General features: G+C 51.5%; 1 protein-coding gene across 1 annotated transcript; it reads right to left on the bottom strand.

Annotated features, from left to right (window-relative positions):
• Positions 1-1,610: 1,610 nt before the first annotated feature.
• Positions 1,611-17,332, bottom strand: LOC123017600 (acidic leucine-rich nuclear phosphoprotein 32 family member B-like). Its single transcript, XM_044419059.1, has 7 exons — positions 17,198-17,332; positions 10,352-10,501; positions 8,804-8,926; positions 7,765-7,924; positions 3,309-3,517; positions 2,241-2,271; positions 1,611-1,696 (listed from the first exon to the last, which is right to left on the bottom strand). The coding sequence occupies exons 1-7, from the start codon at positions 17,249-17,251 to the stop codon at positions 1,611-1,613; spliced, it is 813 nt and encodes a 270-aa protein (XP_044274994.1). The 5' UTR covers positions 17,252-17,332.
• Positions 17,333-17,937: the final 605 nt, after the last annotated feature.

Here is a 17,937-nt window from a genome sequence, read left to right on the forward strand (position 1 = left end):
GTTGGATGCCTGGATGAGAAGACCACGGACAAGCTCTCATCACAGGAAAGATTTCACCACAGCTCTTAAAATGGCTTGATTTTGTGCAAAAGACCCTGAAAAACTATTTGGCTCAAATTTTACAGCAACTTTCCCAATGTCTGGGACTTCAACTTCTATCATCCCCAGCTTGCCCAGGGTCAGGCCTGCTCGGCATAGTAGTCCAAAACATTGGCAGAGTACCAGGTTGGCAGGGGTGGGGGAACCATTCAATAGGATTGTTCTGAAGGCTGAGAAGGGGGACTGTAAGAGGGTAAAAGATGAAAGATTTCTTAAATTCCAGCTTTTTTACAAAAGAGATTAAGGTGCTCTCCCCACCATAATCATGCTTGTGGGGCAGTCTTCCCCCCACAACCTGATTAATTGTAGCTCTTTATGGAAGAGGGGAAATAAATGTTTTAATTTCCTTTTATGGAGGGCTGTCAGTGGGGCATTATCCAGGCACCATCCAGGAGCAATGGACTACAACTCCCATCTGTCTGGCCAATGGTCAGTAGTATCCAACCCATTGGCACAGTCCCAGCTTGCCTACCCCCGACTTAAAATTGCACTGCATTTCATTCATTGCAATTTATCCTTTGGGCCTGTTTTTAAATGCTTGGGCTGCATTAAGAGTTCAGGCTTCTGAACTGCTTTTCTGGTTGGTGGGAGTAATATGCATTTAACACTGCAGGAAATGGAATTTATTTCTAAACACTAACCCTAACCCCAACCCCTCCCCCTGCAGTGAAGAACCAAGATTAATGGGCATTTTGCAACTTCTGGGAAGCCTGAATCATGTTGTTTCATCTGCCCCTGTAAGTCAGGGCACCTGGCTCTGACTGCCTTCTTAAAAAGAAAGAGACTTAAAATGGGCTAGAAGGGATTGAAGCAGTTGGGGGCAGGGGATGCGCATCAAAGCAGGTGTCCTCCATCTACAGCAGCACACAAAAGACTAACCTGAAGAAAGAAAGAACCACCCAGTTCTAAAACTCAGGGGAAGTCCACTCTTCCATGCACCCACAGGAACAAGCTCCCCTGAAAAAGTTCTTGATTGTCTTTCCAGAGAGCTGGGCTCTTGCCTGGGAGCTTGGTGCCTGCCCTGGGGGGGGCGGGGCAGCAGTTTGTGGGAGAAGCTTCCGCTCCACTAGAGGAAGGCCTGCCCCACTTGTGCGCACAGTGGTGGGGAAGAGAAACATGGCTGCGGGGTCACCATAAGCCCCGTCACACAGAGTGAGAATTTGGTCACAAAATACCCAAAATGGGGGTGTGGGCACACATGCAAGATGTGAGCACTGAATTTGGAGGGGTGTGCAGAGTGCTAGAAAAATAAGGCCAGAAAAACATGACAGAGGGCCAGGGCCAGACTCTACTTCTAATATACACACAGAGACACACTGTGTGGTGTTGGGGCCCCCTACTAATGGGTGGGTAAGTCTGCAGATGGGAAAGCAACTGGGGTTGGGGGGGTATTACACAGACTTATGGTGGAGTGGGGGTTGGGGGAGAGACAGAGACAGTGAGATTCAGAGGAGCCACAGTGAGAAGCAGGTTGGCTGGTGAGTGTGCAGGAGAGGCAGGAGGGGCTGCACTCAATCCCCTGCATTCTTCTCTCCATCAGGAACACCTTCTCCTTCGTCCTCACTTTCTCGTTTCCGCTTCTCACCCTGTCGGAGGTCTGGGAGGAGAGGAGAGGGAAAAAAGGCGAGTAAAGGGCATGTGGTTCCTTTTTCAGCCCCTGAAAGCAGCCAATAACCAGATGGGGCGTGGTGTGGAGGTACAGGAATCCTGCATTCAAAGTGCTCACCACAGGTGATCAGGAATGGAAGCCAGGTGAGCAGAGCAGTGAGGCTGTGGCTGGTGAAGGAGGGGCTGAAAATGTGCCATCCCCTTCCTGAGTTTGGCTTGTGCTAAGAGGTTGGGATTAAAACCTTGAAGCTGTTTTTCCTGAGGCCAAGTATGCGCCTCTTTCTATCTAGCCTACTTTGTGGGGACATTTTGAGTTCTAAGGCGTAGCTGGCTAAAGGGCAATGAAGAAAGCTGGAAGAATTCAGCTTCCTGGCCCAGTTTGGGTCTTTAGGCCAAGCCAGCCTTCAGACTCTCAGTGACTTCAGAGTCGCTCCCAACTATTGTCCCCACCTGGTCCAGTAATGGTGATAACAAGACATCTTTGCTGTACACACAACAAAAAATACACACCAAAGATTACAAATAATACCCACCTTCCTCTCCTTCCTCCTCCTCCTCCTCCTCCTCCTCCTCCTCTTCTTCCTCCTCTTCCCCTTCCTTTTGCATGGAAGAGAATTAACAGTTATCACTCCCACTTTGGTATCCCAACACATCAACACCTCCTCCCTACTCTGCAGAGTCACAGTTTGACAGTACTGGCCCCGTACATACAAAAACATTCATTCCTTTTCTATGCTTTCCAAAAGCTGAATGTCTCTAGGCAGTTTAATGAAGACTAAAACCTTTAAAAATACCTTATGAACAAGGCACAGGGCATTCAACATCTGATTTAAGACCCAACTAAAGACTGGAGTAAATGAAACCTTGGTCCAAATCTCCACACCAGTCTTGAACAGACATTGCTTCTAAGCAGTTCCATGCCCCAGCCATGCATACAAAAGGGGGAAGGAATGATATAAGGGCCTTCCTGGGCTCAGAATCAAGAGGATCCAACTGTTGAGCTTGTTGATAATACACCCAAAAACAGATAATTGGAGCAAGGGGTGAAGCACAGTGACAGGACCCATTTTGCATGCAGAAGTTCTGGGATTCAACTCCCAAGTCTGATGAACTGGAGGGACTACAACTCCCACAAACCCCAGCCAGCATGGACATTGTGGGAGTGGTAATCCAAAAGACCTGGAAGGCCGTGTCTCAGCAAGACACAACCAGGCAGACCCAGGATTTTGATCTGACGTGAGGCTTGGCCCCACTTTCCTGATCACAGCAGCCCTTGAGTGAAAACCCTGAGGACCAGAGTCTTGCTTAGCCTTATTTTTTAAAGGGAGCAGTGGTAGAGCAGAGGTCCCTGCTGCTTGGGGCAAAACACACACGAAAAGAACACTGCTGCCTTCGAGAAGGAGACAGCAGCGGGGACAAAGAGCACGGGAACTGGCACAGCACCTTCTCCAGCCTGGAGAGGATGGATGCATTAGTGCAATGCCCCTAGGAGGCACCAGGATAGGGGACAGGCGCGCGCGCACACACACACGCACACACACACACACAGAGGCAGCCTGGAAGCCACAGTGGGCTATTTAGTGGGTGGAGAACAGACTTACTTCATCGTCAGACCCATCCTCCTCCTCGTCCCAGTAACAGTAATCTCCATATTCCTCGCTATCTACTGTGTCCTCAAACTGATAATCTTCATATTCATATTCGTACTCATACTCATTCTCATCTGCATACTCATAGTCATCTTCATCGTCATAGTAATAGTCATCGTCATCGTCATAGTCATTCTCATAGCCATTGTCATCTTCCTCTTCTAAAGAGGGATTTGGAGTTGGGGCAGAAGGGAGGGAAGGAAGGTGCCGCGTGAGAAATGAGTCAGACCTTCACCCCATACACCCAGTGCCATTCATGGCACTCCTAGCTCCCATCATCCCCAGCTCAGGGAAGGCTGATGTGGCCCAGCACTACCCTGGGGTCCAAAGAGGGGCCTTCCATGGCTCGGAGCAAGAGACCCTGCCCTTCAGCCCACTGCCATCAGAGGCCACGTGACTGCAGCGAGAGAGCAGGACCTTTTTTGGTGGCTGCTCCAGGGCCACAGGACTCCCTGCCAAAGGCTTGCCGGGCAGGGCTGCTTTCCCCAGGGAGCCCAGCATGTAGCTGCTCTGAAGGGTCAGGGATGCGCAAACGCGCTGTGCATGCGTTGCTTCAATTCACCCTCCTGAAATATGGCATGGAAGCCTTTGTGGAGGAAACCCTGGTGGGGTCACCAACGCACATGACATGCGCACACTCCAGGGAAGCCCCTTGCGATAAAAGGCCCATTAAACCCTAAAAACGACCCCCCCCCCCAAAAGGCCCAGATTCAGAGAAGGCAAGCAAACCTGCTGGGCTTTCAGAGCTTCCCTGAAGACCTTTGAAGGGAAATGATTGAAAAAACACTTTTATCATGGCTAGAACAGTTATTTTCTTTTCTAAATTATCATTAACAATATTGTGTGCTGATTCCATGCTAGAAAATGCAGAATCACTCACATAATTTACAGTAATATTATATTTTTAATAACCATTAATATAGGAACTTATATTTACATCCTGGATTTCATTCCCTCCAAGGAGCCCAGGACGAGTTAGAAGGGCCTCCACTTCTGGAATTCTGGGAGAATGGTGACTTGATGAAGGAGCAATGAATATTGCTGCTTTCTGCCTTATGACTGAGTATAAATTGCCTCTCTATAGGTCAAGTTTTGGTCTGCAGTGCTGATGCCCTGATAAAGTAAAACTGGAAACAAAGTTGACCCCCCAACACACTTACTCTTTCTTCCCTTCCCTTCCCTTCCCTTCCCTTCCCTTCCCTTCCCTTCCCTTCCCTTCCCTTCCCTTCCTTATTATTTCTTTTTATATTATATGACTTTCTTTCCCAAGGGAAAAACACACCAAGTTGATGCAGCTTGAAGTCTTAAGGCATTTTTGTTTGCATATTTTGAATGGACTCTGAAACGGATGATCTCTTGTTGATAGACGGTTGTCTCGTCTGCAAAGTTGTTTAATGTCTCTACTCTGGAACTAAGAATCACGAATACTGTAAACTGACCTTGGTATGAAAATACTAGAAGAGAGAATGTTTGTGCCTAATTGTGTCTTTTGAACTGAGAAAGAGACAACAGTGCTTTTCAGACAGCTGAGATTTATGGCTGTGATATTGGTTGCAATCTACATTTTAAGGCATTTCTGTTTCTCTGCTTGGAAAGGACTCTGAAGGGGGTACTCTTCTATTTAATTTTGCAGCTGTAAACTGTTTGGTATTTTTATTCAAGAATCCTGGACATTATAAAATGACCTTGGCTGAAGCTCATTGCAGCAAAAGATACGGTTCTCTCCCTCTGTGTCACCATTTTTAAAAGAGTTGCTGGTTGTTCAAGCCAGGCAATTTTTGTTGTTGTTTTTGATATAAACTGTGCATGATTTGCTCTAAGGAACAATCATATCTCCCTGATAGGACTTGAGGTTTTTCGCTGGTCCTGGCCCCACTCAAGAATAAAAAATAAATAATCCTAAAGAACAAAGATGACGCACTAAGACCATTAGCTCTGCCTATTGGACCTGGAGAAGGCTGAAAGTCAAGGCTCCTTAGTATAAAAGTTGGAACAATGCCAATTCTTAACAAACTAATATTTTAATACAGATAGAAGGGGACTAATAATTCTGACACTGGTAGAAGCCTAACTAGTTTTATCCATTTTTGTCCTTTTTCTCCCCCCTCTGTCTGTCTGTCTGTCTGTCTGTCTTAACTCTCATCCCCTAATTCTTGTGCTTTAAGCTGTACTTTCAAATTGTAGTTTACTTATAGGTATTAAGAAATGTGAAAAGTGGACTTGCAGAAGAGAAGAGAAGAGAAGAGAAGAGAAGAGAAGAGAAGAGAAGAGAAGAGGTTGAAGCTGAGGGGCTCCTCAGGGCATTGGACATTACAAAGGTGCCAGGCCCTGACAAGTTACACCCGAGAGTACTTAGAGAGTTGGCAGGGGTTCTCTCACACCCGCTGGCCTCCATTTTTGAGGCCTCGTGGAGAACGGGTGAAATTCCAGAGGACTGGAGGGTGGCGTCAGTGGCCCCAGTTTTCAAAAAGGGTAGTAGAAGGGACATGAGGAATTACAGACCTGTTAGCCTTATGTCCATTGTAGGAAAAACAATGGAAAGGCTCCTAACAGAGAGAGATCTAGTAATGCTGGATAGGGAAGGGAGGCTGACAGCCACACAACACGGCTTCCGCAAAAACAGGTCCTGCCAGACAAACCTTGTGGAATTCTATGACAAGGTTTTGCGATGGCTGGATGGAGGGGATGCAGTGGATGTGGTATACCTGGATTTCAGCAGGGCCTCTGACAAAGTGCCCCATGATATCCTGGTGGAGAACCTGAGGAGTTTTGGGATACACCAAAGCACTGTCCAGTGGATTAGGGCATGGTTGACTGACCGAAAGCAGAGTGGATCATTGGGATGGTGGCCAGTGACAAGCAGGGTCCCCCAGAGCTCTGTCCTGGGGCCGATCCTGTTTAATCTTTTCATCAACCACATGGAAGAAGGGGTGAACAGTCTGCTGATCAAATTCACAGACGGTACTAAAACCGGGGCCACAACTGAGGAGCAGGTATTCCAGATGCAGAAGGATCTGGACAGACTATGGAACTGGGCAGCAGACAACAGGATGGGGTTCAACGTGGATAAGTGCAAGGTCTTGCACTTGGGGCATAGGAAGGGGTGTCATAAGTGCAGGTTAGGGGACAAGTGGCTGGAGAGCAGCACTTGTGAAAGGGACCTCGGGGTGCTGGTTGACTGCAGGCTGAACATAAGTCAGCAGTGTGATGCGGTGGTCAAGAGGGCGAATGCCACCACTCTATACGACTCTGGTGCGCCCGCAACTGGAGTATTGTGCTCAGTTCTTGGCCCCTTGTTACAGAAAGGATATAGCCAGGTTGGAGTCAGTGCAGCGCAGGGCCACAAGGTTGCTGGCCGGTTTGCAGGGGATGCCGTATGAGGCGAGACTGAGGGAACTGGGTCTCTTCAGCCTGGAGAAGAGGAGACTCAGAGGGGATCTGTTGGCGACACACAGGAATGTGAGGGGGTGTCACACACGTGGGCAGAGACCTGTTCTCCCCTGCAGAGGAGGGCAGGACGCGCTCCAATGCAGCAAAGCTCAGGGAACCCAAGTTCCATTTGGATGCCAGGAAGCACTTCCTGACAGTCAGGACCCCAAGGGTGTGGAATGGGCTTTCACGAGCGGTCGCTGAGGCCCCATCAGTGCGGGTGTTCAAGGATAGGCTGGACATGTACATGGTGGGCATGTCGTGAGTGGGGCCGGCTGGTGCTGGAGGTCAGAATAGATGGCCCAGGAGGCCCCTTCTGACTTGCTCTGTTTCTCGGTTTCTATGAATTGGATGCCGGAAAATTGATGACAGATTTGAAAAGAGATAGTTGTCTGAGCTCCTCAGATTGAGTTTTAGAGACAGAAAGAAGTTATTATCAATTAATATTAATAAACTGAGTTTTAACTCTAAGAGAATGAAAGCGGTCTTCAGAGTTAGGATTGGAGTTGGTGCTGGGTGGAGATCACCGGAGCCCCAACAACAAAAGAATGGAGAAATTCTTGTGCAGCATGAGAAGTGGATCTGAGGTGTTTAGAAAAGACGGGAAGCTGCAGAGGATCTGAAATGACTGGAGGATTTGTTGCTGTATAGTTTAAGGATTTATCTTGTGTTACATTTTTATGGAATGCTGATAGATTTTGGGGGCTGATTGTACAGGATAGATTTGTTTTGAACTTTGTCTATTTCACCGTGCTGCTTGCTTTCAAACATATTTTTTTTTAAAAAAAGAGTGTCCACTTCTTTATTTTATCCTTACAACAACCCTGTGAGGAAGGCTTGGCTGAGAATTGCAGCTAGGGGGCAAGCGCAGCCCCCAGGAGTGGCTTCATTCCTGTGCTCCACCACTATGACCTGCTGTCTCCCCTCCTCCCGGAAAGAAAAGCGCCCTGCCTGTTTCAGCAGGTGGAAGTGGACCCACCTTCTGTGTCTGAGCTGGCGGGTTCCTTGTCATCTTCCTTGTCGAAGCCGTCCAGGTAGGTGAGCTGAGGCAGGAGGGTGAAGACACTTTCCCGGTAGGCCTCCAGTGTGGCCACCTCGCAGTTGAAGAGCTGCAGGCTCTGGAGGTGGGGCAGGTTTTTCTGCAGAGATGCTGGAGGTGAGCTGGGCAAGGTCTGCCCCGGAGATGGGTGGAGGACCTGTGGCTAGGCACCCCACAGCCCAGGACCCCATAAGTGGAAACTTACAAGGTCCACAGTCAGATCCCAGAAGAGGCCAAAGAAATGAGGGCTGCTTGTTCCCCAGTCACACCTGCTCATTTGGAGCTCCTGAAATGGCCAGACCCTTTCTCAAGCCCACCAGTTCCCCTGCATCTCCCAGTGCCCTGTAGTTCTCCTGAGGTCTAGGAACTTGAAGGAGGTTTAAGCTGCAACAGCTGTTTGCTAATGGCCACTCCCAGCCCAGAATGTAGCCCCCTGAACCACTCTGACACACAATCCAGTCCCAGGAAGGAAACCAGACCCCAGATATGCCTCACAGGGAAGCCATGGTGATCGCTTTCTGTGCTGTGTCTTTTAGTGTTGCGTTTCAGACTACATGTTCCTTGAGAGCAGAGACCTGTTCCTTTTGTTTGTGTGCCCAGAGCACCTGACTTGGGTGCTTTAAATAATTGCTGATTGCTGATTATGTGATTGCTGATAAAACCACATCTTATATGATGCATATTAGGAAGTATCTTTAGGATTCCTCTTTCGGGGGGGGGGGGGGGGAAGCAGGATGGGGCTAGCCACCAATCAGACAAAAGAGCCATGAAAGGGAATTTGTGCAGAGCTGAGATTTCAACATGCATTTCCCCCTGATTCATGACATGCACAGTCTCTGCAACCTTGAGGACTAGATACTTGAACAGGAATGTGAAGCCACCTCAGCAGCCAAACACTGTTATGAGGACAGGAAGGATGCCTGCCAATGAACACCCCCACTGCTTGCTACAGACCTTTCTGGAATTGAGAATGACTCACCAGGGGTTCCAATGTACTGATGTCTTTGATTTCGTTCCCACTGAGGTTCAAGTGGGTCAGGTTGGGAGTCTTCTCTTCAAGGACCTCCAGGCCTCCAGAAATATTATTGTAACTCACTTCCAGCTGTGGAGAGGAGCGGGGGGGGGGGGTTGTGGGATGGGACTGTTACCTTTACATCCCATCTCTTTCTCCTTCAAGAAACTCAAAGTGGTTGACAGAACCCTCCTCTCCATTCTGCCTCCAAAACAACTCTGCGAGGTGGGACTGGCTCTTACATGTCCTTCCAGCCTCTGACTGCTCTTGTCTTTTCTAATATCATTCCTTGAACAGCTTCTGATTTAAAATCAAGCTGATTTAAGCCACTGATTAAAATCAGCTGATTAAAAGGAAAGGGGTTGATTTAAACTACTAATCTGAATTCAGTTTGCCATTGAAACGTCCTGAAAAATGTTCTGAACCACCAAAACAAATAAATTAACTACGAGAGATTTACTTTCTTTCTTTTTTTCCTTCCTTCCTTCCTTCCTTCCTTCCTTCCTTCCTTCCTTCCTTCCTTCCTTCCTTCCTTCTTTTCTTTTCTTTCTTTCTTTCTTTCTTTCTTTCTTTCTTTCTTTCTTTCTTTCTTTCTCTGACAACTGTGTGTGTCTCTTAGTCTCACAACATACATTTTCAATGCTTTCCATTAAAATACACGTACACAGAGGACCCATCTGGAGAGACCAGCACCCGGGCCGCTACGAGGTTTTGGCAGCTCTCCTCAGGCGTGTCACCTCAGAAGCAAGTTCCTTGGAGTTGTGTGCAGCCTACTGCGTTCAGGCAAGTTGTACAGGATTGTGACCCGAGTAAGGTGCCCAGGAGACAATTTTGTCTTTTTACTGAATGGGCTCGCAAGTTGATAACCCACCCCGAGGGGATAAGGACGGGTTGCCACTGAAGCATGGGCTTGTGTGTCGCCAAACCCAGCCGGGACAACACCGTCCGCATCACACAACGAACTGTAACTTCTCTACATGGGCTGCTGTGGTTAATGTTCAGGTAGCACAAGAACCCGCAACTGTTGAACCTGAGTTGAGTGTGGGATATTGTTGAACCGTGGCTTGTTGTTGTAACATGCATTATTGTCTGAACGGCATTTCTGCCTTCACCCTGCTCCCAAAGCAACTGTGCAAGCAAAAATGACAAGCTGATGACTGAAAAGTCAAAGGAAAGGTTCCAGAATTATTAAGTGGGATTTTTTTAAAAAAATCTAGTTTTCTGGATTTTTTTGGAAAGGCACCAATTTTTATCCCTCACTCATTTTTCATTTGTGTCCATCTCCTGTCTTCTGTGGCCCAGATTTTCCTCAGTGCCGAGACAAAGCTCCCAACCCCGACATGCTGACCTACCTTGCAGGGCTGTCATTAAGGAAGTCAGACTAAGTGTGTGCTGTTTGTGAGGTGCTTCAAACAATTCTGCCCCTTAGATGTTGGCAAGGAAGACAGCTTGGCTCTCCTGGAAAGGATCCCTGCCACAACCCTGGAGCCACAACCCCACCCCGCTGCGGCTTACCTTACGCAGATTGCTGTAATTTGGGATGCTGGAGAGAGAAAGGAGGCCAACATTGTTCATCCTGAGGATTTCGAGGTTCTCATACTCGGGGTCGAGGCCATCGATTTCCCCATCAAGTGAGTGACAATTATTCAGCACCAGCTCCTTCACCTGGAAAGGCAGATGGGAGTATAAGAAGGACAGAGCTCCTCAGGTCCGCCAGCCTTCCAGGATTCCCTCCCCTAAGAGTTTCGCCCCCGGGGAACATCTGGGGGTGAGTATTAAGGGCAGCCTCCACAGTCCATGCAGTATTTGGGCATTGGTGGAAAGAAAGAGGATGCCACAAAAAGCATGTCTGAATTTTGAGTAGAGACATTTTAAAATGGCACACATTTTAAATTCTCTTCAGGCCTCTAGACTAGGAAATCCATCCCAGTGTGCTCCAACAGCCTTCCTTTCACATGGATCCCACAACATATCTGAGAGGTGACAGCTGGCTTTAGAAATGCTGCACTGAAGCCCCCAGGTCAAGCGTCCTCTTGGCCATCAACTCACCAGGTAGCCACGGCAAGGTAGGTACCTGCCCGGAGTCAGCACTCCCCTTCTACCAGTTGTGTCAGGACGTGCTGGCCTACTTCACAGGATTGCTGTAAGCCGCACAGCTGGGGCGTGCTGGGTCATTTTGCCAAAAGAGCTTTGAGGTGTCCAGAGGAAACGGAGCTAAGCCCTACAGGAGACCCTGAACCAAGCCTGCCTCTTCCCCACCTGCCCACACCACTCCACTCCCCTTGTGGCCCACTGATCTAACTACCCTACCATGCTCCTGTTTAAATCAGGACCATGGGGACTGGAAACTTGTATTATGCTTAGTCCAAGGAAGAGAAGCTCAGCTCCCCAAAGCAGATCTGCAATTAGACCAAAATCAGGATTCCACGTACTCCAGCAAGTTCCACAGGGCACAGCACCAGCTCTCAGCCCAGCCTAATCTCTGCTAAGAGTTGCAAGAGAGTTTCTAGGCCCATCTGAGAAACTGCGCCAAGGGGAGCAGAGGCAGCAAGAGCTGAGCCGAGCTGAGCCGAGCTGAACTGAACTGAGCGAGTGGCACCTCTGCTTGGCGCAGAACTCACAAGGACTGTGACAGGTCTAATGGGGCATCTCTCACCAGCAGGAGCCGGCAATTGCCAAGGAGAGCACAAGCCAGACGTAGGAGAAGCAACCAGACAGATGCAGCATCAGCATAGACAGGGCTGAGCCAAGCACACCCCGCTGAACCTTGGCAGAAGGGAACTTCCTGTGCCCCTGCTTAAACCTGCTCATTACTCAGAGCCATGGAGACTAGAATCGTGGCTTGTTCAACTCCTAGCAGCCCCAGCTTAGGCTTCCTGAAACCCAGAACAGCTGCCCCACCTGTGAGGCTCTTTGGACTGCAACTCCCAGCAGCTGAGCTGCACACACTGCACAGCTCGGTCTCCCCTGTGCCCCAGCCCCGTTCCTGCTGGAATCATCTCAAGGACTGGAAACTTGCATTTTAATTCAATTTTTTTTCAGTGCAAGGACCCAACTCCAGGGTGGGCCCCTATTTTGTATAAAACAGCCCCCAGGTCAGTGCCAGGGACCTCCAGGCAAGACCGAGAAGGACCCCCTGCAGCCCCACCCCAGGTGGACCCAGCATGATTGGGCCAACAGCCCAGTCAGCTGAGCGCAGCCCCGAGTGGTCTGAGAGGGCTTCACAGGCTGGTGGCCAGGCTGAGCCACGGTGTGACCTCGTCTGTCGGACAGGCTGGGTCAGCACCCATGTCCACTTTGGTGGCCCACTATTCCCCACCGCCAAAAGTGCGGCTGGGCAGAGACAGCAGGACTGTGGTAAGGCTGGCAGGGAGAACCCAGAAGCCTATGTGCGTCCAGAGGCTTTGGAATACAGTCTCAGCATCCAAAGGACAGCAGGGCAGGCGTGTTCTAAGATGACTACAGCAACAATTCTGACCCCCCTCACCCTTTGGACTACAAACCCAGTCATCCTGCCTCAGGGGCAGGCACCACTGTGGCCTTCCCAGGTTACCTGCCAGACAGACTGGCCAGGCAGCAGCAGCACCTTGCGAAGAAGGGGACCCCGCAGAGGGGAGAGGCGGTGCCCCAATGCACAGGCACAGGCTCACCCGGAGTATTTTGTTGCAGACCGGCTTATCTTGGGGAGTCCGCTCAAAACTGGAATGGGGCCGTCACTGACACCCAGTGGCCGGTGAAGGTGGCCGGGAAAGAAAGGAATTCGATCCAGGAAAGACAGGAAATCAAATTAAGGAGAGACTCTGGTCCCCCCCTGCTGGAAAAAGCTAAGAGCCCCCACCCTCAAAACCTGCATGGCCATGCAGGGTTTTTTTTGGCTCATGTGTGGCGTTTTCTCTGTTACCCCAGGAACACACATGGGGCAGGGTCTCTGCTGGCTGGGAACAATGGGACCTGTTGTTCAGGACACCGAGAGAGCACTTCAAACATATGCACAGTAAACATGCTGATCACGCATCCTCTCCGTGTCCCCCCACACCAGTCATGTTAGATGGTCAGTGCCCATGAGATGCAGCTACAGGGAGGGAGGCATGGAAATTGCGGGATCTGTTTAAAAAAGAGGACTCCCCCCCCCCCCCAATCCATCCACGGGAGGCCTGATGTAGAAGACAGCTACTGGAACTGAAAGAATCCTCAGAAAACATGTTTGGAGAGCCTGCAGCATTTCCACAGCCAGCTTTGTGACCTCGAGACAAGTGGGAACAAAAATATAAGCAACAGAAAGAGAAAAGCAAGGCCAATCACTATGACCAACTATAACAGGATGCAAACAGTTCTGACCCCAGCATGACTGATCGGGAAGGAGAGATGTTTGTAAACACCAGGAGGACTGGGGGGTTTGCTGCCGGTTTAAGCATCAGTGGCTCCCTGTCTGGCACACGTGGGTGCATGTAGGATCCAGCAGTTCTTTGGACAGGGGTGTTGGCCACTGCCTCATCTGATCAGTGCCCCAAGCTTCCCTCAGAAAACCACAGCACCCAGAATCCCTTGCTCTGGAAACCATGATGGCTTGTCCCTGTGGAGACAGAGGAAGGCAAGCTGTCAGTTTAAAGCTGAGGCCCCATCCACACACTTTTAAATGCTCTTTGCACCCACACCTGAAGCTGTGTGCAAACATTACTTTGCAGGCCCCCTTGTGGAGGGGGGGGGACCAGGTTTTGAGACCAAGGACCCCTGGTGCTGCCTGGGGAGCAAGCACAGGTCCCATCTTACTTAAATGCTAAAAAGGGTCCACATGCAAGCAAAATACAGCTGGATGGATCCAAAGGAGCCCATTTTGACTGCTAGAGCATGGGTCCTCAAACTACGGCCCGTGGGCCAGATCCAGCCTGCCATGCCCATTTATCAGGCCTGTCTCAGAGGTTTTGGACTCCCCATGCCCGTGCCCACCACTGCCTACACAGGCACGTGGGTGGCACGGCGGCAGCTTGCTTGCTCAGAGATGGTTTTGGACTCGTTGGGAGAGCTCCAAGCGAGCAAGCCGCCACCACCGCCCACCTCCCGCATGCGTGCATGCCCCAGTACACCCCCACCTCACCGGCCTGTGCCCGTCGCCGCCACCTTTCAATTGGCCACCTGTTGAAAAAGTTTGAGGACCCCTGTGCTAGATGATACCACTCTAATGGCAGAAAGTGAAGAGGAACTAAAGAGCCTCTTGATGCGGGTGAAGGAGGAGAGTGCCAAAGTTGGCTTGAAACTCAACATTAAGAAAACTAAGATCATGGCATCCGGTCCTCTCACTTCCTGGCAAATAGATGGGGAAGAAATGGAGGTAGTGACAGATTTTATTTTCCTGGGCTCCAAGATCACCGCAGACGGGGACTGCAGCCAAGGAATTAAGAGATGCTTGCTCCTGGGGAGGAAAGCTATGGCAATCTAGACAGCATACAAAAAGCAGAGACATCACCCTGCCGACAAAAGTGCTACAGTCAAGGCTATGGTTTCCCAGTTGCAATGCATGGCTGTGAGAGCTGGACCATAAGGAAGGCTGAGCGCCGAAGGATTGAGGCCTTTGAATTGTGGTGCTGGAGGAGACTCCTGTGAGTCCCTTGGACCGCAAGGCGATCAAACCGGTCAGTCCTAGAGGAGATCAACCCTGACTGCTCTTTAGAAGGCCAGATCCTGAAGATGAAGCTCCAAGACATTGGCCACCTAGTGAGAAGGAAGGACTCCCTGGAGAAAAGCCTGATGCTGGGAACAATTGAGGGCAAAGGAAGAAGGGGACGGCAGAGGATGAGGTGGCTGGATGGGGTCACTGAAGCAGTTGGCGTGAGCTTAGCTGGATTCCAGGGGATGGCAGGACAGGAAGGCCTGGAGGAGTGTTGTCCATGGGGTCATGATGGACAACTTTGCAACTAACAACAACAACCGCCCATGCACCCTCCCTTCACTCACCCCCCCACTACTGAGTGCAGTGAATGGGCACACTCACACAAGTACCAGCTGCTCTCTTGGGCTGGAGCGGGGGAGAAAACCTCAAGGAATTCCAGTCCTGCCTGACATGACTTTCAGCTGGAAGCCTTGAGATAAGAACATCCAAAGAGCTGCAAGAGCTTTGCCTGTTGGTGGGTGGTATAGAAATTAAATCTAAATTCCATATCTAGATTGCTCTCCTCAAGGAGATTCACCTGGCGTCTTCCTTGCTATCTTTTTGGCGCCAGGCAATGACCTTCCTTTAAAAAAAATATTTTCATTATTATTCATTTGTTCTTTGTTTTGTATGTCTGCTTGCATTTTATTGTTATTCTGTCTTTAATATGTCGTTATTGGGTTTTATGGTTTTTATTGTATTTTTACCTTGTAAATGTGAGCTGCCCTGAGGTGCTGTGGCACAACTGAGCAGCGCACAAAAGTTTTAAATAAATAGAAAAGTAAAATGGGTCGGCATGGCGTCCATGCAGATCAGCATTCTCGTCACATAGCCACCAGTCAGCTGCCCCCAGAATCCCCCATGCAGCACTTGAGGGCAGCAGCACCCCCACCCATGTTCCCCAGCAACGGCCAACACCTGGAAGGGGCACAGAGCCATCAGCAGTGGTTGTCGCAGTGCCACCTCTCCCAGCAGCCTGCCCGTCCCCTTGTCGCCTCAGCCCTCTGTGCCGTCAGGGCTGCATCATGCACTGTGCGTGGTTACCTGCTGCACCCACCTCCCCACCCCAAATCATCGCAGCAAGTAAGAGTCGTGCCCCTTTTGCCCCCAGGCCCACGTCTGCACTGTCAGCTCAAGGGCCTCAGCAGGCGTGTGTGAAAGCCCCAGTATCTGTGAGAGCCCCCCACGCCAGCCGGTGTGTGATCACAAGAGAGATCCCTGTGTCCCTGTGAAAGCCTGCATTTGTGTGCGAGTCTGTTGGTGCAAGAAAGAGCCCACTGTGCAATTTCAGAAGCCTGCGTGTCAGAGAAGGGGTCTGAGCACGACCCCCCACAAGCCACCTTCCCCTCCTGCTGATGGGCCTCTTGGATGAACTTTCTCTCCCCCCCCGCCCCCCGAAGGGGAACCACGAACAAGAATCCCCACCTGTGAGTTGCTCCCAGCCCCCCTTGTCCCCCAAAACAGGCTAAAGGCACACAAATCAGCAAGTCGGGTTTAAACAGGGCACGCACACAAGGCAGGCAGGGAGCCAGCGGTGGCCGCTTTTCCGCTGGTCTCGAAAGCACCTTTCTTGGCGCTCGCAAAAGCTCGCTGTGCTTTTTCCTCGCGCTCCCCACGGATGAACTGGGGTGCGTCTTGGAAGGGAGCAGGGAATCCCCTCCTCGGCCCAATCGTCCCCCACCGCCTCCCCAGCAGGACCAGGGAAAGATCGCGCTCGCTGGCAGTCCTGAAGGAGAGCCGCGAGGCGGGGCAACGGTATCCGGTTTCCATTTGCGCTTCATGCCGGGGATGGGGAGGAAGGCAAGAGGAGAACGGGGTCTGGGCAGAGAAGCACCCCCGGGCAGTTCTGGTGGGGGGAGAGAGGGCACGACGCCCTTCCCTCGCCCCCACGCCGTGCCAGCGACTGCGCAAAGAGCCCCGTGCGCTTTGGTCACGCATCGCTCAGCACAGAGCGACCCCGACTGGGCTACGCTTCCTGGGGATGAGGCGGGGGTCACAGCCAGGACCTGCAGGGCACGATTTTTCTTTCGGGAAGGCGGCGGGCAGGGGACGGATGCCGTGCCACCCCACTCCCGCAGCTAGGGGAGAATTACACCAAAATAAAACTGGTGGGAACCCACAGAACTCTGGCCCACCTGGCCCTCCGCCTCTCCAGAAAAGCGGCGACCCCTCCGCAAAGCCCCAGCTTTACAAATGGATGGTCGTCGGAAGCGACGAGAGCCGTCTACATGGCCCCCTCCCCAGCGCTGCAAGTGTGGGGACGGTCACGCGTCTCCTCGCCTTCCCGGAGCGTAAAGCATGCCCAAGAAGACTTGGGGAGGGGAAAGATCACCCCCCACTTGCATGTCCATCCGTGCCTGCTTTAAAAAACGTGTGGGGGGATCGGCGTAAACTCCGTTCTGAACTCGGGGGGCTGTTTCAGCCCCAGAAGCGCGGCGAAAGCGTTGCGTAAAAGCATACCGCGGATAAGGGCGAGGAGCAGCAGCGCAGGCAGAGGCGCAGGGAGAGGCTCTCGCAGCTGCGCTTCGGGGGAGTGCCTTGAGAAGCGAGGAGGAGAGGGACGCCCTCGCCGGCCAGCCCTCCCGGCAGGAGTCCGCGAGGCAGCGCGGGGCTCCGCCGGCTCTCCAGAAGCGGTCCCGGCATCACAGCAGCGTCTCCAGCATGTCGGTCGGGCGCACGTACGGGCCAAGGGAGTGCGGGGAAGAGGCGCTCACCTTGCAGAGCTTCTGTTTGCGGAGCTCCGCCGAGAGCCAATATTTCAACTCCATGGCGCGGCGGCAGCGACCTCTCGAAGCAGGGCGTCAAGTTCTACCTTCTTGGCTCCGGTTCGAGCAAGTGCAACGAGCCGGCCTCGCCTGGCCGCCACTTATATAGAGGCGGACGCCGAAGGCAGCAAAAGGGGCAGGGTCGCGAATTGGAGGACGCGCGGGGCCGAGCGGGCCGGTCGCAGCGCCCTCTTTAGGCGGACATCCGCCGCTGCGCCGCGCTCGCCTGAGCGGCGCCTGCCGGACAGCGGCCCACGGCGGTCAAAGATCTTCGGGGCAGGGCGGGATTGCCTTACCTTAGGTACCGCTTGCCTACTCTCTTTCCCTACGTCCCCAAGGCGTGCGCAGCCTATTTAAAGGAGACTTTTCTTGTTTCCTGCCGTGTTGGCCGATGGTGCACGCAGACGCCGCCGCCCCCGTCCCCGTATTTCAACGGCACACGTGCAAACCCCAGCATCCCGGAGAAGCTCTTTCAGAGAAGCGCCTTGCGCGGTGTTGCTTTCATGGTTTTCGGTGGCTTTTTCAGCAGGGAAAGCTGCGTATAAATATTAACAAAATAATTATGTTCAGTAAACATAAGAAATGGCCTGAGGTAGCCGTCAGAGGGTTGAACCTGGGACTGGGGGGACACGGGTTCGAGTGCGCAATCGGCCCTGAAGCTCGCTCGCGGCGAGCACCTGAATCTTCGC

Source organism: Varanus komodoensis, unplaced genomic scaffold (assembly GCF_004798865.1).
Source record: "Varanus komodoensis strain SLA01 unplaced genomic scaffold, ASM479886v1 scaffold99, whole genome shotgun sequence".
In the NCBI taxonomy this organism is placed as follows: domain Eukaryota; kingdom Metazoa; phylum Chordata; class Lepidosauria; order Squamata; family Varanidae; genus Varanus; species Varanus komodoensis.